This window comes from Nymphalis io, chromosome 28, assembly GCF_905147045.1.
Source record: "Nymphalis io chromosome 28, ilAglIoxx1.1, whole genome shotgun sequence".
Lineage (NCBI taxonomy): Eukaryota > Metazoa > Arthropoda > Insecta > Lepidoptera > Nymphalidae > Nymphalis > Nymphalis io.
Genome location: NC_065915.1, coordinates 4039562 through 4064237, shown reverse-complemented (window position 1 = coordinate 4064237; position 24676 = coordinate 4039562). Strand labels below are relative to the sequence as shown.

Below are 24676 nucleotides of genomic sequence, written 5' to 3'. Positions count from 1 at the left end.
ACAGCTAGAGTCTAAACAGCTTCATTGGTATTGGTAAACGTCAACATAAAATCCTGGGCATATTGTATTTGCCATATTTAAACACCTACATGTTTTAGTTACGTATATATGACTGGTTTACTTGATTAAATAACAATTAGATTAAGAAATATAAGATTCTTAGGCTAGAAACATTTTAAAGCTAAAATTACGTCAAAATCAAATAAATTGTTTTTGAATTTTCTGTTCGTATAGTAATTTTATTACACGTATAAAGTCCAGCGTTGCAATGCTTCTTTAAAATTGTAAGCATTATATTCGATGTACCTTTCGTGGGATTAAATAATAAAAAAAAACTTTAACGCCAACGGTGCAACAAAGATGAGTGAGTCAGTGTAACTATAGGTACATCAAGTACATACACAAATACAGGTTCCCAAGGTTGGTGGTGTATTGGCAATGTAAAGGATGGTTAATATTCCTTACAATCCCAATACGTGTAATGGTAGTCGTGACCACTTATCATTGAGTGGCTCATTGCCCAGTGTGCCTACCTGTTTTCAATAATAATAATAATAATAATAATATAGGTGTGGTGGAAGCAACCGGTTGAAACAAAGTTTCTTTCGTTATATACATGTATTATATGTTAAAAAAACTTTAATTCTCGGAAATATAACTTTTAAAACATTGTTATATAAGTAAGTAGTGTTTTGCCAGTCCTGACCTAATCTGAAACATTCTTTCAGATTTCAGCCGAAAATATTGTATATTTATTTCAATTACAAACAAAAGTTACAAGAATATATTTTAAAATAATAACTTGCATTGTTTAAATATTATTCATAACTTAATTTTACCCATGCAAAATCAAATAACAGATAAGCACTTTAGTTTTATATCCTCTATTATATTTAGAATTTGTTTAAAAATTTACATCGTGTTGAACATTTGATAAATTGAGGAAATACTTTGTTTTAGATTGTACTCCAATGCCAACTCAACATTAATGTACAATTATTTGGAATTTATAATAAAAGTTAAGACTTATAGTCTTAAGCTAAGATTGTTTTTACTTAATGGCTGAGAATACAGCTTTGCTTTGTTATTGAAACAAATGTTATAGGACTTGCTATCTTTTTTGACTCCACCCATAAGAAAGATATAGCTATATTTGTATTTCTATCAAATAATTTTACTTTACAACGGAATCGATGCCACAAAATGATTGTTAATAGTTTTAAGCTCAAATATATATTGACGCAATAAATACATGCAACAATAAAAATAAAATATATATAAACTTACATACTCATTACACAAATAAATATTTGTAGCGGACGAAGAAGTAGCGAGAGAAGAAGATCGGGGTTTGAAAAATTGCCAGACTATCCTAGCCGTGTATAAGAGCATCGCGTTACACATTTTGGCTTCGGGTGAACTGTCGCAGAATCCCAGGAGCTTCAGAAGATGAGCGAGGCTGACTTGGTTTTGATGTAAAAATGGGGTTGATTTTATTGACTGTTGTTTGGCAAAGTCATGAACCAGATTGAGATTCTTTTGTTTTCTCAGTTCTCATCATACGGATGTCCACACTCGATAAGAAGCCGGTCCAAAACTACGATGACAGATTTATTTGCCTGAATCGTTGACGATGATGACTTGATCCGAACTGAGTCGGATACCGTGGCTCTCAAGTACAAACTGGCGTGGACTTCCAATTCGACAACCTCGAATTCTTGACTGTGTAAGACTTATTAATAGCTTTAAAAAACCGTGCAGCTCCCTCTCATTATTATTTTGAAATACTGCGTAAGTATGTACTAATCGAATATTTCACTAGATTATAAATCTACATACCGATGTTCAAACAAAACATTTCTCAATAAAGTCTGCAACATTATACCACGCATATTGAAATCATTATTTTTGTTTCTCCATTATATGTCTAGTATGATTAAGGTCACTGAAGATTAATTTAATGTTCTACAATTTTTGTCCCGATCGAATTTCGGGCACGCCAGCTGTTTGACCACCATTAAGGGCACTCGTTAATCACAACTAGTTACTCACATAGTTTCAACTTCGTAGACACATTTCCAAAACAAGACTAAGAATAAATTTGAATTGGAAACTTGATCCAATATTCGGCAAAATCTCTGACTGATATTTGATCAAAGTATTCCTACCGAATACTTTTATCAAATATTTGTTGCTTATGCGAATTATTCAAGCGGAAGTTTTCGAAATTATGCCCTGTGATTAGTTCATACATTCGTTTTATTTATTTTTGTTTGTATGATTTAATTAAATATGAATATATCCTGCTTTTAAAATATATTGTAGCTTGTTATGATTGATCGAATAGTAGGAGCAGTTGACATTCAGTCAAAAGGAAGAATACATCAAATACAAGACAGTCACTGAATATTCGTTGCAAAGGTAGTATTTTTAAATTTTTATGATTTGCGAACTTCATTTTTTCCATGGATCCAGATAATATCAATGCATTGTTTAGTCACTTACAAATTCCCACCGCATGTGTCCGTTTCCTTCCGACAGCTGTAGGACCGGATGTGACGTCAACTCCCCCTTCGTCGTGGTCACTGAGCGTAGTTCTAACGATATTTATTTTGGGAGATTAACAGTGTTTTACTAATTTTATCCTACTAATATTATAAGCGCGAAAGTTTGTGAAAATAGATTGATGAATATTTATTTCTCTTATAAGCAAAAAACTTCTACACTGACTCGGATGAAAATAGAGATAACTTATACTCTTAAGATATCATATATATGTTATCTTAGGATAACAGCGGGTTGAAGTAATTATTACTTTTTAGACAAATAAATTTCCCTCAGATAAAGTAGCGGCGAACAGCTAGCTGTGACACGACTAGCGTTCTTTTTATAAAACGACATTAAGCCGGACTTACACATGCCGCGGTATACTTTGTGTCATTAAATATTCATAAGTGGTCCAAGCCGCCTCCTCACAGCAAGGCCAACAAAAGGTCTCTTGCTTCTTGCTTTAGCATATTTGTAATTTTTATGCATATAACGAAAATTTACAAATTATGTTAAACGTAAAACTACATATATTTAACCCAAATTTGTACAATGTTGCCGATATTGATTTATTTATTATTTATTTTAATTATTATTAAGTAATAAATAAATAAATATCTCATTTAAATGCTACCCAAATGATAACAGTAATGATAAGAAGGACAACGTGTTTATATTATTTGCATATGACAACACCTTGAAACGTCTTAAATTTAATGCTAAGTTCAAAAATAATCAAATAAAATTTAAACAATGCTGTGTCTTCTTCTTTCGAATGTCAAATCAAAAATGACAGAAAGAGAGAAATCAGCGTTTAACTATACATTTGATAAACATCGTTTATACGTAAGTTAGTTTTGCCTACTTACAAATGTTTTTAGCGGGTGATTAGTGAAACAACGCTGTGTCTTCTTCTTTCAAATTTCAAATCAATAATGACAGACAGAGCGATCAAATCATTGTTAACTAAGCAAAGTTTATAAGGACGTAAGCGACATTTTATATAAAATTGTAGTAATTATGTGGTAGGTTAAGACGGGTCGTTTGATTGTAAACAAGATGGCTAGAACAATGCGATGAGATAAGATAATTGTGAGGTTAAACATATTAACAAGTATATTTTTAGTATTTACATTTAATCGATTGTTTTGTTCCGCTGTTCGTAACGATACACTCAACCTCCGTTAATAATGTACTTAAGAATTGCCTCGTTGTTCTAGTGGTTTGATGTAATGCCGCAGACGGAGGTCCTAGGTTCAATTCCCAGGTCGGGCTAATAAAAAGTTATTGGGTTTTTCTGTCAGAAATTTCTCAGCAGCAGCCCGGAGTCTGGAAGTCGGAAGTATGTTCACTCCCTTGCCTCGGAAAGCGCGTGAGCCGTTGGTCCTGGGCCTGAACTCTTTCCGGTCGTATCGGATTGCCGTCCCATTGGATTATGAGAGTTAGGGAATAGAGAGTACACCTGTGTTTGCGCACACACTTGTGCACTATAAAATTTCCTGCGTAGTTGGCTAATCTCTCTTGCGATTGGCCGCCGTGGCCAATCGATCTGGAGGACATTATAATTATTATTATTACTTAAAAACTCATCGAATTGAGTTTTTTACCGGTAATTAAGTTTCTTGTCAGTTCTTCTCGGTATAATCCATTACTGGTGGTAGCGCTTGACAATTCATAAATATTTGTAAAAGTTTATTTCAATAATAATATTTTGATTTTGAATACGTATACGAAACCTATAACGTTAACCTTAAAGGTAAAAGTTGCGATTGTTGACCACTGTCTAAGTTTTCTTTGTTTTATTTTATTTATATAGGTTTAAAAATCTTTATTTTCCATAAAAGACACGACTTTACTTACATGGAAATAGTAAATTAAAGTAAAGCTATGTAATCGTAAACTATTACAAGTTATTTACCCATTTGACGTATTTATTTACAGTAACAGTCTATGAATGTTACTGCTGGGCTAAGGCCTCCTCCCCCTTTTTGAGGAGAAGGTTTGGAGCTTATTCTCGCTGCTCCAATGCGGGTTGAAATACACATGTGACAAAATTTCAGTGAAATACGACACATGCAGGTTTCACTGTCAAAAAAGAGATGAATTATAATAACAAATTAAGCACATGAAAATTCAGTGGTGCTTGCCCGGGTTAGAACCCACGATCATCAGTTAAGATTCACGCGTTCTTACCACTGGGCCTGATATATGTAAATTTTTCTTTTTGTAAATACATACTTATATAGATAATTACACCCAGACTCAGGACAAACAGACATGTTCATGCACACAAATATCTGTCCTGGGTGGGAATCGAACCCACAACCGTCGGCGTGAAAGGCAAGCATCCACCAATCACGCCAACCGGCTCGTCAAATTGTTAAATTAATTTAAATTGTTGTCAAATTGATTGTTATTCATATAATGTGACGTTATTTCTTAAAATTGTATGAAAAGGTATTTGGGTTTATAAGGGATTTTACTTCATACGGTTAAAGGGTATCGACCTCTATTATTAACTTTTTTATTTTAACGAATTTTAAATATATTTATTACGCAATAAGAAATCTTATTAGGTCAATAATATAAAAGTAAATAATGGTTAGTTTTTTTATACACCTATTCAAACTAGACGGAAAATAATAAGGTATTTTACCCTACAATCCTAAAATAATTTAAGAAAATAGTTTCTATTAATTATTGCAATTATGAAACGCAATCTAAATACTTTAACGCTTAAGTACAGAGGACGTCTAAAGCTATTTAAGGCGACATTCTTGTTCATACGTACTTGGTGTATACGTACCATAGTTGGTAATGAGTAGGCGCTACTGGTTATTTGCATAAATAATCGTGTTATTCTTATAGCATGCGCAAGATTATGAAATGTAATGACTTTTAAAAAGCAAAAGTGTAAAGGAAATATCTGTTTATCTTTTTTTTATCTTTATTGAAATAAGGTAAGTGGTCGCGTCGCCCATTTGATTGGCCCTGTAAGAATTATTAACAATCACTTACATTGCCAATCCACCGTTATCTTGGGAACTAGGATGTTATGCCGCCTATGCTTGCAGTTACACTGGCTCATTCACCTAGCAAACCGGAAGACAACAATATTATGTATTACTTATTAATGATTGACGGTAGAATATGTGATGAAGGCCGTAGGATAAAGCCCTGTCACTAAATTATCAGTAGAAAATTCCTTATTTTTCAAAAGCTTAAAATACTCAATGATATCAGATATACATTAAATCCCTTTGACTTTTATCATATTTTGATGTAATTATATATACAGATAAATAAAATTGAAGTCTGTCTGTAATTTCCAAATAACTGCTGTTTAAATATTTTATATCTTAATTTCAAAAAGGCGTTATTGTAAAAAATGGAATATTAAATAGCTAAAATGGCAGATTTTGAAAGATTTTCGCCGTAAACTGAATTACACATTATTTTTATTACTGCCCGACCCGACTACGTAAAGTTACAATTAGGATTTAATAATGACATTTTTCACACACGGCCATCTGATCCCAAATTAAGCTTGTACAGAGCTTGTACTATGGAAACAAGACAACTGATATTCTACATATACTATTTGTCTTTTTGTAAATACATACTTATATAGATAATTACACCCAGATTCAGGACGAACAGACATGTTCAGGCACACAAATATCTGTCCTGGGTGGGAATCAAACACAACCTTCGGCGTGAAAGGAAAGCATCCACCAATCATTTTTTTTAAGCCCTGGAAAAACGCATTACGCGTTATACATACCCCCCGTATGTGGGGCTCGCCGGTGTCCAAGGCACCGAGTGCGCCCCGAACTCGGAATACCCACTAAAACACCAGCGGTACCCTTACCGTCTTAAGTATCCACCAACCACGCCAACCGGCTGTCTTTCGTTTTATCCCGATATACATTTTTTTACCTATGAGAGCTTTTGCTGTTGTTCAAAAATATATTGATTTAAAACTATTAAGAGATGCTGGGAGGGAATTAAGGAGTACCTATATGTGTTTACGTGTGAGATTTTTTTTCCCGCTTCAAATAAAATTGAAACAATGAACAAAAAAGATATAAGACACATAAAAAAAAGTGTTAAAATGCTGATAACATTGTAACGACACAATACGAACAAATGTTTATATTTAATTTTCGAATGTTTTAAATTTCGAATGTCACTTTTTTTAAACTGTTTATTTAGGATTCCTTGTTTAAAGTTAAATAGTAATATAATAGAAGTGTTAGTATGAAAACAGGAATGTAAATATTTGACTAATATAAATACACTGACAGCCGGATTTACCTTATGTAAACTATAAATATATATATAAATATGAAATTATCTATCTATACTCATAAATGAAGAGACATTATTTATAATGCGTAACTGAAAAAAAAAATTACATTATATGTACATAAAATTTATACTAGAAGATGCACCGCGTATTGGAGAAGGTTTTAGTGTATAATAATAGTAACGGGTGAGAGGGGAGCGGGGTTTTTAGGTACCCGATGTCCTTTTCTGTATTCCTGACAACGTGTATGCAAAATTTCATTAAGAACAGTTGAGTAGTTCAAACGTGCGAGCGTTACAAACAAACTCACTTTCGCATTTATTAAATACTAGCGTTTTGCTCGCGGTTTCACCCGCGTAGTTTCCGTTTCCGTGGGAATCCGGGGACGAAATGTAGCCTATGTTACTCGCTGATAATGTAGCTTTCCATTAGCGAAAGAATTTTTAAAATAGGTTTAGTGGTTTAGGTGTGAACAAACAAACTAACATTCGCATTTATTAGTTATGATATAGTAAGGGATTAAATAAGCTAAGCTTCGCAGTTTCACTCGCTTTAAATTTACATTATTTAGTGACAAGCGCAAAGCGTTGGTAGGTCTTAGATACAAGTTTCATCTAAGTAGGTAACAGACAGTTATTTTCATATTTATAATATTGATATAGAGGTGAACGAAACATATGACAAAGCTAAGAGGAATTCATACAAATATGCTAACTTTTAAATAAACTTAAGTGTGTTTTGTTAATAGAAGTTTTTCTTACTGTTTCGTTATACGAACTTTGTCAATAACTTGCCAGTACGATTTATTTATTTTACGTAATATCAATACAGTTTAAAGTAACGAGACTCTATGATTACGTTATCGTGATCTTTGCGTTACTGACGGTGTAAGTTATGAAGTCAAGTCACCAAGTCATACCATGAGCATATATAACGTGTTTTTAGCTGACGTTAAAAAATATAATTTTTTTTTTAGGTTTCAAGGCATGCCCGTCTGAGTGGATCCCACTCACTCATTAGACATTCTACCGCAATAGCAATACTTATTATTATTGTGTAAAGCACGTAAAGCCCTTGGTCCTTCACCTGAACTCATTCCGGTCGTGTCGGATTGCCGTCACATCGGATTATGAGAGCTAAGGAATAGAGAGTGCACCTGTGTTTGCGCACACACTTGTGCACTATAATATCTCCTGCGCGGTTCGCTAATCTGTCTTGAGATTGGCCGCCGTGGCCGAAATTGGTCTGGGGGACATTATTGTCGTGTTCCGGTTTGAGAAGGTTGAGTGCCAGTGTAACAATAGGAATAAGTACATTATATAAAGCTTAATAACAAATATCGCTTTATAAGTTAATTATGTTTTAATAAAAAGTTTAATGAAATGACTTTTTTTTTATCTTTTTTTATCAGAAATATTGGCTTTTAAGAAACGAATTTTATTTGTGGTTGTATTTGTGCATCTCTATTGAAGTAAATAGCTAATTCACTGCTAATTGACAATATTTAATATTCCGTTTTAAGGGAACCAGTATAATAATAATATCCTGGGACATTTTTTCACACAAGGCCATCTGATCCCAAATTAAGCTTGTACAGAGCTTGTACTATGGAAACCAGACAACTGATATACTACATATACTATTTTTCTTTTGTAAATACTCGTCAAACTTTCTTTATCTTAAGTGTCCCGTTCTGCCCCGGTAATACAAAAAATACCGTTAGTTACGTCAGTCAATATGGTATTAATATTTGTGATTGTATTGTAAAATAGCGTCATTTTATGGAACCCGTGACTTACGACTTCATAGTCGTGATATCCGCGAGCTTTTCGTCACGAAATATGAACAATATATTGTTTGTTTCACATGTTAGTACCAATCATGACATTTCCTGTTTCACGTTGGCTAGCGTGGGGTGAAACCCACTCAACGTTGAATGCTGTTTATATGCATTATTATATATTGGTAGGGGTCTTGTTATTTTGGTCATTTAAGGTACTGTAAGGTAAGCCATTGCTGTTAAAAAGTCACGCCTCTATCGTTATAAATTTATTTCCTCACAGGCTTCAAATATTTTTGATTGTCTGGTCTAGTGGCGAGGTCCTGGTTTTAAACTCCTGGTCGGGCCAATGATAAGTTATTGGGTTCAGATCTATAGTTTACGATATCTCGTAATGAGCCAGTCAGTCAATCAGTTGCATAGTCATGGCGTTTGGTTATTCAGAAGTTGATGTACTGCAGCGCCAACTAGCGGCCATTTATAACAAAGTGTATAGTATAAGATTTTATACTACAACAACTATATTCTTATAATAGAATAATTTTAATCAATTAATTCATGAATATAACGACTCAGCTATTACTAATTGTTATAAAATGCGAAGGTCCGTTAAACTAAACGATATGACAAACGTATCCTTCGAATAGATCGTAAGAGATGCATCGATTCATATCACGTGCTTCCTCTTGCGTGCGCTTGCGCAACTCCACGCACACATTTGCATGGTAGTGACTTTGATGATATGTAACGTGTTACATTACCTGTGAATTCGAGGAAGACCAAATAAACGAAAGCCAAGTACGAGCCGATGTCGATGTTAAATAGTTTCCGTACATTAATGAAGGCGTAACATATAACAGTCGGTTTTATACTTTAATTTTGTATAAGCGGATTTTTATCATGTATCCATTGTAAGAAATATTAAACATCCCTTACATTGCCAGTGCGCCACCAACTTTGAGATATAAGATGTTATGTCTCTTGTGCCTGTTGTTACACTTGCTAAAACACCCTTCAAACTGGAACACAACAAATATTGTCTTGCGGTAGAATATCTAATAAGTGGGTGGTACCTACCCGGACGAGACAAGGCCCTACCACCGAGTGGTGTGTGTTTAACTAAGTTAAGTGTTTTCTGTAAATAAATTACAGAATATTAATTTCCTTAAACTTAAGCTCGACTTGAAATAATTAATAATTAATAACTGGAATTTATATAATGTTTTTTAAATAAAATCGACACATAAAAATGTTATAATTATAACTTTTTAAACGTTATCATGAAACAGTGACTCAGGAATAACGAATACTTAGACTGATTATTTTCGTGGAACTGTATGGCTATTCTGTCAGACAGTGATATGCGATATTGACCATAATAATCATAACATTTCAAGGAAACACGCATCAAAATAGTATATCACCATAAGTCGGTTGTTAACATTTCACGGGTGAATAATGAATGATTTGATACTTAAAATATTGTTTATAAATCATCTCGTGATTCATTTTTTAATGCTGCGTGAGAGACCGTGAGGATTATTGCCTGTTTATTCGTCAATTCGCAATGGATTATCATGAATAACCTTCGATTCATCATTGAAATAGCAATCTTTACTTCCTTCCGAAATATAAATAAAGATAAGTCGGTTGACAATATTTCACGAGTGAGTAATGAAGCGAGTTCTTGCACATACCACTATCGAACGAAAATGAATAGCTATTGTGTTTTCAATACGTGTTTTTGTACAATAAAAACAATTTCAGTAGAAATAAACGCACTATAAATAAATTATTTTTATATTTCTTTTGTCGCATGTTAATTAAATATGGTTTATTTATTATTTTTGTAAGAAGTAATTATACTTTTTTAATATAACTTAACACCGCTTAAACGTCTTTGACAAATACAAAAAGATGCAAAAAAACAAACAATATTACGCAAGGAACTAAACTACATGCGTTAAAAAAATACCTTTAAATTTTACACAAGATTCCTTTATAATCGCAATATCTTAAGTAAGGTATTGCTGTTATACCACTACTGGTATCTTTTATCAATTTTTTAAAATATTATTGATTGTTTCATTAGACTATTGACTATAAGGCCGTATACCCCGAGGTTTTGGTTTCAAACCCCAAATCGTCTTAATAAAAAGTTATTGGACTGTCTATTCGTGTTCTTTGACAACTTCATAACACTACACAAAAAAAAAAAAATGATAAAAAGGAGAACTAAACTACACGCAGTTTAAAAAAAATTGAATTACTTTATAATTTTACGCAAGATTCCTTTACAATTAACACTATTACTTTTTATTACGACACGGTATATAACTTTTTGGATGGACCCCGTTAATTATATTGCGTTAAATGTGAAAGTTTACGAACATTTTGTAACGCACAGTGATATTTTTGTAATTCCATGTGTGACGTCAGCTGATGACCAAGTAGAACATCTTACTCATTTTATTGCACATAAATATAGAAGAACATAACCAGAGCACACGGTAAATAAGAGGCTAAAAGCGGGTAGTGACGATATCTTCCAGGCAACCTTTGTGAAGGAAAATTAAGTAGATAGATATAATCTATATATATATATATATATATTTGAAGTATAAAATTTGACACATCGCCATTTTGATTTAGAATTCATTTCGTTATTGGATTCGAATATTTTTTTTATATTTTGATGTTTTATATAAATTATATTCAGATTTAATAATTATACTTATTTATTGATAGTTAAAGTTAAAACTGTTAACCGTTCGGAAATGCAATCACACTGGCTTGAAAGGAACCGTCGAATCGGCTTTTTTTACAATGTAATACGGATTTTTCAATGTAATCAAAGAAAAGCCATTTTGTGTAAATATTATTAAACAAAGTCGCTGAATTCCTGTCTATATCTCCGCTTAGTTCTTCCAAACCACGCAACGAATTTCGAAACGATGAAAAACATTTTTATATTATAGTAAAAAATAAGCATATTTATTTATGTCCAATTATGTTTATGTTTGTGTTTGTTACAGTATCTGTGGGTGTGTGCGTGTGGATTGTACGAACATTCTTATATGTTTCTTTCACACATGCTCTGACGGCAAATAAAGATTATATCTTTAAAGAACCAACGCGATATTGCATTATGAGTATCTGTTTACAGTATCATTAAGTTAGAATTGTTTTTATATTAAAAAATACACGTTGTAGATAATAATGTAACGTAACAAAATCCCACACTGAATATTTATATAATCTATACAAATTCTCTGGCAGATAGAATCCGAAATGAGGACATTCGCCAGAGAACTAAAGTCACCGACATCGCGCGTAGAACTAGCACGCTGAAATGGAAGTGGGCTGGTCATGTCTCCAGACGCAACGATGGCCGATGGAGCCGATACGTGTTAGAGTGGATACCACGTTTAGTCAAATGTAGTGTAGGACGCCCTTTGGCAAGGTGGACCGACGATTTGAAAAAGGTGGCAGGTACGGGATGGATGCGGGCTGACCAAGATCGGGTATGTTGGCGTTCCATGGGGGAGGCTTTCCTCCAGCAGTGGACGGCGATAAGCTAATATTATTATTATTATATTATTATTATACCAATAAATCAAATTGGAGTGAATTCCTGTGATTTCAAAATAACTTTAGTCTTTTGTAAAGTTAATATGTCTATTTTGAGTTATCAATACCAAACAATGGATATTTTGATTTTTGTCAGTCTGTATATCGCAGTTAATTTTTAAAACAGATAAAATTACAAATTTAATTTATTAGATTCATCAATCATTTGAGTACCAAAAGTTATACAAATTAATATTTTACGTACATATATGCTTAAAATGTATTTAATTTTAGGGATTTCTTAAAATAGGATAAATATATAATATTGTTAATGAATTTGGTTAATAATAAAAACAGACTTACATTATCATTGGACATCGTATTGCAACCCTTTAGAGGAAGGGTGTACTGCAAATCCCCTCTCGCCGATACGTATTCCCGGAGACACGTTGAGTTGCTGCCCAGGCCCGCTGGGTATACAATACCGTTGAATGTGTCATATATACTGGAAATCGTTTACACGTCAGTAACAGTTTTAAATTAAAAGGGGACTATCGCTGGGGGCTCTACAAACCTTACTGGTTAAAAAAAACAGTAAAGCTTGTAAATGTTCCAAGCCACATTCCACCAGGATGCTCCATTGCGGGTTGGTGTATACACATGTGGCAGAATTTCATTACACACATGCATGCTTCCTCACGATTTAATCCTTTAACACCGAGCACGAGGTGAGAATTATTGTACATACAAATTAAGCATATGATAACTCGGTGCTCGCTTGTTTTGAACCCGTAATCTTCGTTTGTCATGAATTACAAGTTCTAGCTATCATAGCCAAAAACCTCATCCACTTAATTCATAATCTCAAATATAACATGAAATTGAAGTGATTATAAATTCGGATAGCGAGATGGCCTAGTGGTAGGAATACGTGAATCTTAACCGATGATCGTGAGTTCAAACCTCCGGGTTTGAACTCACGAATGAAATGAAAGCACAACTGAATTTTCATGTGCTTAATTTGTGATTATAATTAATCTCGGGTTTGACGGTAAAGGAAAGCATCATGAGGAAACCTGCATATGTCTAATTTCACTGAAATTCTGTCACATGTGTATTCCACCAACTCGCATTGGAGCAGCGTGGTAGAATAAGTTCCAAACCTTCTCCTCAAAAAGGGAGAGGAGGTTTAGCCCAGCAGTGGGACATTCACAGGCTGTTACTGTATAAATAATTAAATGAAATAGTGTTGTATTATAATTATAAATAAAGATATTTGAATCAATAACTGTTTATAGTGCAAATTGCATGGAATATATAAATATAAGATTTGTTTATCTACTTTTATTGGAATAGTTAATATATGTTTTTGATTGGGCGTAAATATAGTAAGGAATGCTAAGTAATATGAGGCGTGTGGTTGTGTGTGTGTCTTCGTCTTCGTGGTTAGACTACTTAAACAAACCAGTATACGTATAAAAATGTCGGGAAATATTTTCTATAAAAATTTAAAAGATTTTATTATAAATAATATTTTGATGAAAAATTTGTAGTAATTTGTAGATTTTTTTTAAGAATACTTTCTAGTTATGCTTGTGTTAATGGTATTACTAATTTTTCTTGTTTTTTTTCTTTTAAGTAAGCGTTGTACAAGGAGCGTAGACGATAATAGAACGATGGGTCAGTCAAGAATCAGCGATTTTGAATCCGTTAGTTGGCCGTTAACCATTGATTGTAAAGCTGTTGAGACAAAAAATGCAAAAAAAAAAATTGTGTGCAAAATTAAAATAGAAAGAAAGTTTATTTAAAAAAAATATATTTTCTGATTGAAAAGCTACGTATCTACTTTAATTGATTATTAGTGTACTAGTGTGTATATTTAACACATAGTTACTTTAACTTAACTATAAATCACAGTGCAAGTAATAAGTTTAACTTAAAATTAAAATGTAAAAAATATGTTATTAATTATATTAAATTTTGTTGATAGTATTTAAAAAAAAAAACAAACTAAATATTTAAACTTTATAAATTCTATTTTAGTAATATTTTTTTGAATAGACTTTTTTCATATCCTTTTGAGTGTATTCTGTGGAAATTATCTCGGTGACAACTTTTGCATATTACCTGTTTGGATGTGACTGGATATGTGCGAGAGAGATGGTCACATGCATGTTCTCTTTCTCGCAAGCAACTGCAAGAGTGTCGAGGGGCGCTAATGCTCCGGGCCATTCTGAGACCGGCTCCGTGGCCGTCGCTACAGTCGTCGTAGCTATTTCTGCGAACAAACATTTATATAATTGTAGCTGTGAAAACATAGTAAGGCAATCACTTAATCCTAACTAATATTATAAATGTGAGTTTGTTTGTTTGTTACGCTTTCACGCCTAAACCACTAAATTGATTTTAAAAATTCTTTCACCAATGAAAAGGTTAATTATCAGCGAGTAACATAGGCTATATTTTGTCCCCGTATTCCCACGGGAACGGGAACTACGCGGGTGAAACCGCGGGCAAAGCGTTAGTCTATGTATAAATAGGAAAAACGAAACAGTTCAGTACCCTTTTCTCCCGTGTCTGTTAACCGTTTTTTTATAGACGTTGCCCGGGCTTGAACCCACGATCATCGCTTAAGATTCACGCGTTCTTACCACTGGGCCATCACGGCTTTTTAGTAGTAGTAAGTAAGTAGACTAAGCTATGCAGTAATAATAAAATGAGACTGTTGACTGATATAAATACGGCTCGCCTAGTTTACTTCAGTTATATCTACAGTACATTATCATATTGAATTTCACTCTGAGATAATCAAATCGATATTTGTACGATTTCTATACGACAAAAGATTGGTGCAGTTAATAATTTTATTTAAGACATTTTTTTTAATATATTATACTTGTATATCTACAGATGTGTTGTCTGTCTTTTCGTGTATCGTATTTTTATTTTATATTTGTTATTTTAATGTGTTTACATGTGTTCACTGCGTCACGATCAAAGTTTTATGGTTATGACAAAAATATAGCATTCACGTGCAATATGCTGTGTATTCTACCAACCCGCATTGGAGCAGCTTGGTGGAATAAGCTGCAAAACTTTCTCCTCAAAAGGGAGAGGAGACCTTAACCCAGTAGTGGGACATTTACAGGCTGTTACTTACTTATTATTTGGGCCTTATGCAGATTTTTTATTTAAATAGGTATATACTGACAAATAGTCCTCAAGATGGGAAGTTGACACGACCTCCCATAGACATTGGTACTGTAAGGAATATTAAATATTAAAACCCTTACATATTACTTACGTACTGGTGGTTAAGCTTTGTGCAAGCTCGTCTGGGTAGGTACCACCCATTCATCAGATATTCTACCGCAAAACAGCAGTACTTGTTATAGTTGTGTTCCGGTTTGAAGGGTGAGTGAGCCAGTGTAATTACAGGCACAAGGAACATAACATCTTAGTTCCCGAGGTTGGTCGCGCATTGGCAATGTAAGCGATGTTTAACATTACTTACAACGCGTCTATGGGCGTTGAAGACCACTTACTATCAGTTAGCCCATACGCTCGTCCGCCTACCTATTCAATAAAAAAAAACAACGCAGATGCGCCTGCTGCCTCGGGAACGAATGTCTATGGGAGGTCGTGTCAACTTCCCATATTGAGGACTATTTGTCAGTCTCTACCTATTTAAATAAAAAATCTGCATAAGGTCCAAATAATAAGTAAGTAAAAGTAAGTAAGTAACAGCCTGTAAATGTCCCACTGCTGGACTAAGGCCTCCTCTCTCGTTTGAGGAAAAGGTTTTGGAGCGTATTCCACCACGCTGCTCCAATGCGGGTTGGTAGAATACACATGTGGCAGAATTTTAGTGGAATTAGACACATGCAGGTTTCTTCACGATGTTTTCCTTCACCGTCAAGCACGAAATGAATTATAAACACAACTTAAGCACAAAAAAATTAAGTGTTACTTGCCCGGGTTTGAACCTACAATCGATTAAAATTCACGCGTTCTAACCACTAGGCTATCTCAGCTCAAAATAATACGACATATTATATTATAAATCATATGGGTCTTATTTTCCTACTGCAAAAGAACATAACCCATATAGAGGTTATAAGTCACTGCTCACTAATCGTCTTACAATCAAAATATAATAGTTTTACAATTATTTAATTAGTTACGGATCTCTAACTCATGTAACTTCTAGTATATCGCATGTCCGGAACCGAGTGCATGGATGCGGAACTTACACTTGACTAATTTATACTTCCTTCGGGAGTACTGGACCAAATCGGTCGTGTTTTCTATTTATATGTTTTATTATTATTAAGATAATGAAAAAAAATCTTAAATATATATTTAAATTTTAGCTAGTTATTATTTTAATAACATTTATAATTTCATTTTATATTTATTTATAATGTTGATGACGTGGACGTATGGTGCAATACCTTATACATTTCGAAGCACAAAATTAAATTTAAAAAAAAATCTATGACATTAACGCGTTTCGCAATGTATGCAACTAAATACTTCTTTAGTTCATCATTCATACTTTCATTTTTTTAATAGACAGGTGACAGGCAATTGGCCCATCTGATAGTTAATGGTTACCACCGCTCATAGATGTTGGCGATGTAAAAAATATTAACCATACCTAACATCGCCAATGCGCCACCAACCTTGGGAACTAAGATGTTATGTCCCTTGTGCCTGCAATTATACTGGCGTCCTTTAAACTGGAACACAACAATACTAAATACTGCTCTTTGCGGTAGAAATTCCAATGAGTGGGCGGTATCTACCCAGACGGGCTTGCACAAAGCTGTACTACAATAAAACTGGTAGAATCAAATAAGTATTTCGTCCCTAACTTAGCGACCAAATCCCGTAAAGAGTGCCAACCGTAAACCGTCATCAGTTCAACAGTAAATTTCTCAAGGATCGTTATAATCATGAAGGATGCGTCGCTGGCCGGTCATTGACCCGGTCGAACACCCCGGCTGTTAAATATAGCTGTACTTTTGGTCATCGAGCGGTAGAAATGACGTTTTATAAGCCACTAAGTTGTAAAAATGTACAACAAACCAAATAATAATAAAAAGGGTACTGTTTATCACACGAATAATATTTAGATTTTATCAATGTTTGAGATAAAATCTGCTCCAATATTTTAATCTACTGTTATATTTAAAATTAAATATAAAAATATATTTAACTTATTGTATTGACAGGAAACGGTTTACTGGGCCCGGGTTAACGCTAATTTTTATGTTTTTTTTGTTTTTAAAATTAATCTCGTGTATGACACTGATGGAAATCATAAGGAATCCGGCACGCTTCTAATGAAATTTTGACACAAGTCAGACACTCAAACCGCACGCAGCGTGGTTCTTTCTTTTTTTATAAATAAAGAAAGGAGGATCGGCAAATGTGCCACCTGATGTTAAGTGGTCACCATCGCCCATATACAGTATCGGTCTAAGGAATATTAACCATTCCTTACAGTCCTTTGTGCCTGTGCCTCACTCATCGTTCAAACCGGAGCAGAACAATACTAATAATTGATGTTTGACGGTAGAAAAGCCGAGATGGCCCTGTGGTAAGAACGCGTGAATCTTAACCGATGATCGTGGGTTCAAACCCGGGCAAGCACCACTGAATTTTTATGTGCTTAATTTGTGATTATAATTCATCTCGTGCTTTACGGTGAAGGAAAACATCGTGAGGAAACCTGCATGTGTCTAATTTCACTGAAGTTCTGCCACATGTGAATTCTACCAACCCGCATTGGAGCAGCGTGGTGGAATAAGCTCCAAACCTTCTCCTCAAAAAGAGGAGAGGAAGCCTTTAGCCCAGCAGTGGGACATTCACAGGCTGTTACGGTTACGGTACGGTTACGGTTACGGTAGAATATGTAATGTACTGTTTGTACCTACCCAGCTTGCACAGTCCTACCACAAAGTAAAGCAGAAAATTCCAGCAGTCACACACAGGCTATTAAAATTACTTGTAAATAATAATTAATTAATTAATGTACTCTCACCGGTGTTGGAGGGTATTTGTTTAGAACGCGCGGTCGCGAACAGCGCTGCTACCATAAGTATGCTCCACATATTTCAGTCTGAAAAGAAACAAAATTCCTTTAAAATAATCGCTAAATAAGATTATCACAAATAATTTTATTAAATGCAAAAAATTATTTTCGTTAACAATTATTTTAATTTGTGATTACAATTATTATTGCCCGTGGAATATACCATTTGAACACCAAAGCGACAAAACCTTGACAAAACCAACAATTGGTATGCACAAATATATAACGTAGGAAATAAAAATATTTGCCATACGATAATATCTCATGAATATAATACTAAAATACACGTGCTTGTTACATTTCATTTTAGCGTCAGAGTTGAAGGATCGGATGAAATTTTGCCGTCCTGCGCCACCCTGGTGCGAAGAGGCCGGATAAGGTCAAACTTGCTATTGAACCAACTAAATACCTCTAATTATTTAATATTTTAATAAGTATACTTTTTTTAAATTTAGTTGCGTTCTTATTTTAATTCTATAATCCAAATAAATTTATTTAATCCAAATAAAAAAAATAGTTTTCGTTTCTTTTGTGTTTGTGTTTAAAATGGTTCTGTAACTCTTTTGGTGTACAATAAAGCATATTCTATTCTAAACTTATTTAATGAAATAAGATTAGATATTAAATAACTTTGAATATAATACATGAATTTTCAATAAATAAACTTAATAGATATGTACAATAATAAAAACCATATGATAGGTATAATATAAGCAATTTTTATAAGCATATTTGGAAAAGAATAAATATTTTTGAATATAATAATTTGTATTTTTACAAAAATTAATCTAATAAAGTAATTTTTCTGTTATAAAATTTAGTTTAAAAAACTATTAATAGAATTAATAAAAAAAAATTAAATGTCTAAATTAGGTCATACATTATGAATATATTATATTAATAAATGCAGAATTTTCAAATCTATACAAAGTAATAACGAAATATGGCTTAAGTAATATAAATATTGTTTCAACAATTTCATAATACATATCATTATTTTCTACGTAACAGTTGGTCAAATATGTCGACAGATGCTTTTGTCTTATGTTGCATGAAATAGCAATTGTTTAAATACGAAATATACATAATTAAACAATAACGAAACGATTCGTATAGAATAAGAATATTCTTTCTTTGAAATTTTATTTTTATTCATCAAATAAAATAATAGTAATTATTTTATTTGCAACAATATGGTGCACATATTTGATCGTAATTTATTAATATTTATCAGTATATTGTACCGCTTTATGATTAATTACGAATTATCGGGAAGGTTGTGGGTTCGATTCCCACCCAGGACTGACATTTGTATGCATGAACATGTCTGTTTGTCCTGGGTCTAGGTGTAATTATCTATATAAGTATGTATTTACAAAAGAAAACTAGTATATGTAGTATATCAGTTGTCTGGCTTCCATAGTACAAGCTCTGCTTAATTTGGGATCAGATGGCCGTGTGTGAATAATGTCCCAGGATATTATATTATATATATATATATATATATATATATATATATATATATATATATATATATATAAAACTATTTCACTACATTAAGTGTTTGACATAAGTCACCGATAGACACTCATAATTTTGTCTGAGCTTCTTAGTTGGAGTTCCGTCTGTTTTCTGTGTGTGAGCTCATCGTGCATTCGTGCCATGTAATGAGACATCATTAAGTTTTTTTTTTATTATAATGGTTAGGCAGACTTGCGAAAGGATTTTTTTTAATATAGCTCACGACACTCGCTCATAATATTGCTTTCTGTTGGTGAAAGAATTATGAAAAACTGCTTAGTAGTTTTTTAGTTTAACCATTACAAACGAACATACAAATAATCAAATTTTACCTCTTTCTTTATTATCATATAGATAACTATATAATATGATAAAAGAATTAAAAAATACAAACAATTAAATAGATAAATATAAAAAAAATCATTAGCATTATAATATAATTTATTTAGAAGGAGATCAAAATTAAGAGACATTTTGAACAAAGTGAACGGCATATAATTTTGCTATACAAGAAACATTTTTTTATATAACGTTCGGAAATCTCGTAAGAAAAAAAAATATGTTTGAATGAGCACTTTTTCGTGATAAAAATTGAATTTAAAAAAAAAACAGCCGAATTAATACTACAACTAATTTAGATTAGGGCTAGAGAACGGATGGAGTTTCCAAACTTAATATTAAGGACTTCAAGTTGCTTGATAACTACAGATTAACATATCGATACATAATGGTTTATTAAATTGTGAGTTGTATGTTAGTTACCTCTTTAAAAATTATTTAATTCCCTTCCCTGTTTATTACTTTGTAAAAGTCAAGATATTTTTTATGATATTATCATAATATTTGAAGCGTTTACATTCTAAGTGATCTATTTAACAGGTACGTTTAATTTAATGTCCTCGGAGAGAAAGTTATACCTAGGCACCGTCTAAACCTAGGTGTTACGCAATATACGTATGTTCCGTTCACTTAGGCGCAGACTACGCCTACTTCGAAATAATCCTTAGAACAAATTAATAAGAAGTGATACCAACAACGTCAAACTGAAGCTAGAATTGCTATTCTGTAAGAACTCACTTCATTACTCACCCTTGAAATGTTGACAACCGACTTATGGTGATATACAATTTTATTGCGTGTATTCTTGAAATGTTATAATTATTATGGTCAGCGTCGCGTATCACTTCACGACATTTATATTTCATGACCGTTCTCTGCAGTGATTTTCGAGTTTGTTCTTACAGAATAGCCATACTATGTATATAAATTCCAATGCATTGCATTTTTAAAATATACAAAACTTTATGATTAATTGGACTAGGACATTATTTAATATTTAAATTAAGTCAAGAATTAATAGTACATTACGCACGTAAATAATTTTGTTGTTTTAATTTAACGAATTATATATTATTTAACTGTATTGGGATATTCCATTTCTGTTGATCATAATTAATTATTGGAATAAGGTTATTTTAAAATGTTAATCTTTATAATTTTATGTAATTTACACAGTGTGTGTGTGTTTTTTTTAAATGACATTAACAGTAAATTATCTATACTATATATATAAAACTACATTTATAAAAGAATAACAGACTGATTGATTTACTGATATATCAATACACAGTCCAAAGTACTGAGTCATGAAAATTTGCATACGGGGTTTTCACAGTAGGCTAGCAATAAGCTTCGATTCGATAAGAATTTTTCAGGAGATTTTATAAAATTGTACATGCTCAAATTGTACATCTATAATAATTTTATGGTTTTTTTTTTAATAATCGGTAGTACGGTGAGCAGTCATGGTAAGTAGTCACTATCGCTCAGATACTGTGTACAATAAGATATTTGATATACTGTACATCACAAATGCGCCGCCGACCTTGGGAACTAATGATCTCCCTTGGCTTTTGTTGCACTGGCTCACTCTAAAGTACATTTACAGGATATAACTTTGTTTTAGGTATTAAGCTTATGAAAAACATTAAAAACAGTGAATTCACATAGTAAAGCTGACGTGAGTTATCGCATATACTGCTATTACTGACACCTACAATTATTTTGATTCTTAGACCATTATTTTTGTCTGAATGTCATGCTTCGTGGAGTATGACCTCTTCCGCGTTTTAATGGATGTACAGATGGCCGTTTGTTAAATCATACATACGTATAATACAATATTTGTTTTTTTTTTTGTAATAACAATGTCAAAATTCGCGGTAATAAAACAAAGACAGAATGTCAAAAAATCGCTGTGAATGTCAATATATTTTTTTAATACGAATTGTCACACGATCACGGTGATACAGCCATTAATTAACTTAGAATTATTATTAATTTAATTTTATGGTTTATGTTTTGGGGTCATTAAACTTGTAAAGTTATAAAGTCATTCTATAGTATATCCGGTGCAAATTTTATGAATTTAAGTTCTTTATTCGAAACTCTTCTGTTATCTTTTTTAATTATAATAATCAGAAGGTAAAGAAACGATGGTTTCAACTCATAGCGCCTACATCTATGAACGTAATATTGTAAGAGTATTTGCCCTTTGTTACACCGTCAATGCGTTACCAAAAATGACATCTATGACATCGTATCTTTTGTATAAACTGGCTCACTCACCCTTCTAATCAAATAGTGATACCAAGAGAAAAGTGAAGTGAATTATATTAATAAAATTAAAATAAATTAGTTCTTGTATTACGAAAATTTTAATTTTTGTTATCTTTTAGGATTGCAATATTTTTATTATTTGAATTTATCTTACACATCTATATTATAAAATGTAATTTTTTTTTTTTTTTTATAGAATAGGAAGGCGGACGAGCATATGGGCCACCTGATGGTAAGTGATCACCAACGCTCTTAGACATTGGCATTGTAAGAAATGTCAACCATCGCTTACATATCCAATGCGCCACCAACCTTGGGAACTAAGATTTTATGTCCCTTGTGCCTGTAATTACACTGGCTCACTCACCCTTCAAACCGGAACACAACAATATCAAGTATTGCTGTTTTGCGGTAGAATATCTGATGAGTGGGTGGTACCTACCAGACGAGCTTGCACAAAGCCCTACCACCAGTAAATAATTTTTAATAATTATTTGCTAAATTCTTGCCAGTTTGATAAGCATGTATTGTAGGTGTGTGCGCAAACGCAAGTGGACTCTCTAATCCTTCAATCTCATAATCCGATGGGACGGCAAACATTACGAGCGCTTCCGTCTTGAAGAACGAGAGTGTAAATACTACCTATTTCTAGACTCATATTATTAAAAACATCTGGACAGTAAAACTTTTTATTCGTCCGATCCGGATTTGAACCTAGGACATCTCTATCTGCGACCTAATAACTGTTTCCGAGAGTGTAAATACTACCTATTTCTAGACTCATATTATTAAAAACATCTGGACAGTAAAACTTTTTATTCGTCCGATCCGGATTTGAACCTAGGACATCTCTATCTGCGACCTAATAACTGTTTCCAGACCAATAAGAAAGATTAATTTATGTAATATTAATTCTAGAACTCATATACCTTTGCTTTGAAGAAAAAAGTTATATAAGAAATTATGGCATGACCCAATCGTTAAAATTATGTTATTGTAATTACAAAAGGTCACTTGCATCAAAAATGATGAATTAAAAAAAGGTTATTCATATTAAGGCGATGTCAGTGGTTGTGAAAGGAGGTCGCTTATATAACTAAGGACGCGTATATGTGTCATCCGTAAAAAAAGTAATATTTATTATCTGTGTTTGTTGTAAGTCTTGAAACATCATTTAACATGATAATAGAGTCGCGCTACTTCTGTGTTACATGCAGGAATGGATCTTGGAATATATTAATATAACAATATGTATGTTTAAGCCGTGCTAAATTTTGCTATAGTATGTACTGAAATATTGTTTCGGAGTTAAAACCACCACGCAACTCCAATGCGGTTTAGTTTCAACGTTGTATGCTTAGACTATTCATATCGAATATGGAGTAAAGATAAACAAACCTATTTTCATATTCCATTCAAAAAAAAAAAATGTTCAATAACAACTACAAACAATTCTTGATTAACGTTTTTTTTTATTTACCACTACTGCACTTAACTACTTATATCCACTTTAATTTTAGAACAACCTGTCATGCCGCCATTTTTTCACGAATCCATAATGAAAATCATTAATTATTCAAGATTTAATGTCAAAGTTGTATATTTGTCCACACTCTCACCGTGTCTGTTTGTTATGCTTTCACGGCTAAACCGATTGAACTGATTTTGATAACATTTGGTAGGAAGCAAGCTTAAGCTTCAAGGAAGGACATAGGGTATCTTTTTACCTAATATAAAGTTATTTTCTCTTTATAGACGGACGAAGCCGCGGGTAAATACTAGTAATATATACGCTACAAGCATTAGCGTGTATAAAATCATTTAAGCTATATCGGTTAGTCAGAGTCAATATTTCATAACGCAAATAAGAAAGTAAATTTATGAAAACACAGACCAATGCCATTAGTACAGTAGAAAGAACGCACCAATCTGTATTGGTTTTAAAAGTACTGTACGCAAAAAAATATTTTATGCTACAATCAATTATGTATTAATGAATTAATTAATCGTTTCTTGGGATTGTTTTGTCTTGAGGGAAATCGTTTACCTGCGGGTAATTTCCAGGTCGTTCTAAAAAAATTATGACGTGAGTTTATATAAAGTGCGGAATATCTAAACGCTTGGATCACGACTTAATTGTAAAAATACTAATTTTTCTGTTCTTTTTATATTTATAATTTATTTGTTTCATGCTTGATGAATAAATCTTAAAACATATTTTAAAAGCTAA

The 24676-nt window shown here is 32.8% G+C and overlaps 1 protein-coding gene across 1 annotated transcript in view; it reads right to left on the bottom strand.

Annotated features, from left to right (window-relative positions):
* Window positions 1–24676, bottom strand: part of LOC126779098 (uncharacterized) — a 55599-nt gene that overhangs the window by 6068 nt on the left and 24855 nt on the right. The window contains exons 2-4 of the mRNA XM_050502936.1: window positions 18256–18333; window positions 14334–14484; window positions 12570–12711 (exon numbers count right to left, since the gene is read on the bottom strand). Of these exons, the coding sequence (XP_050358893.1) occupies window positions 12570–12711; window positions 14334–14484; window positions 18256–18325 (363 nt within the window). The 5' untranslated portion in view covers window positions 18326–18333. The remainder of the gene's footprint in view (window positions 1–12569; window positions 12712–14333; window positions 14485–18255; window positions 18334–24676) is intronic.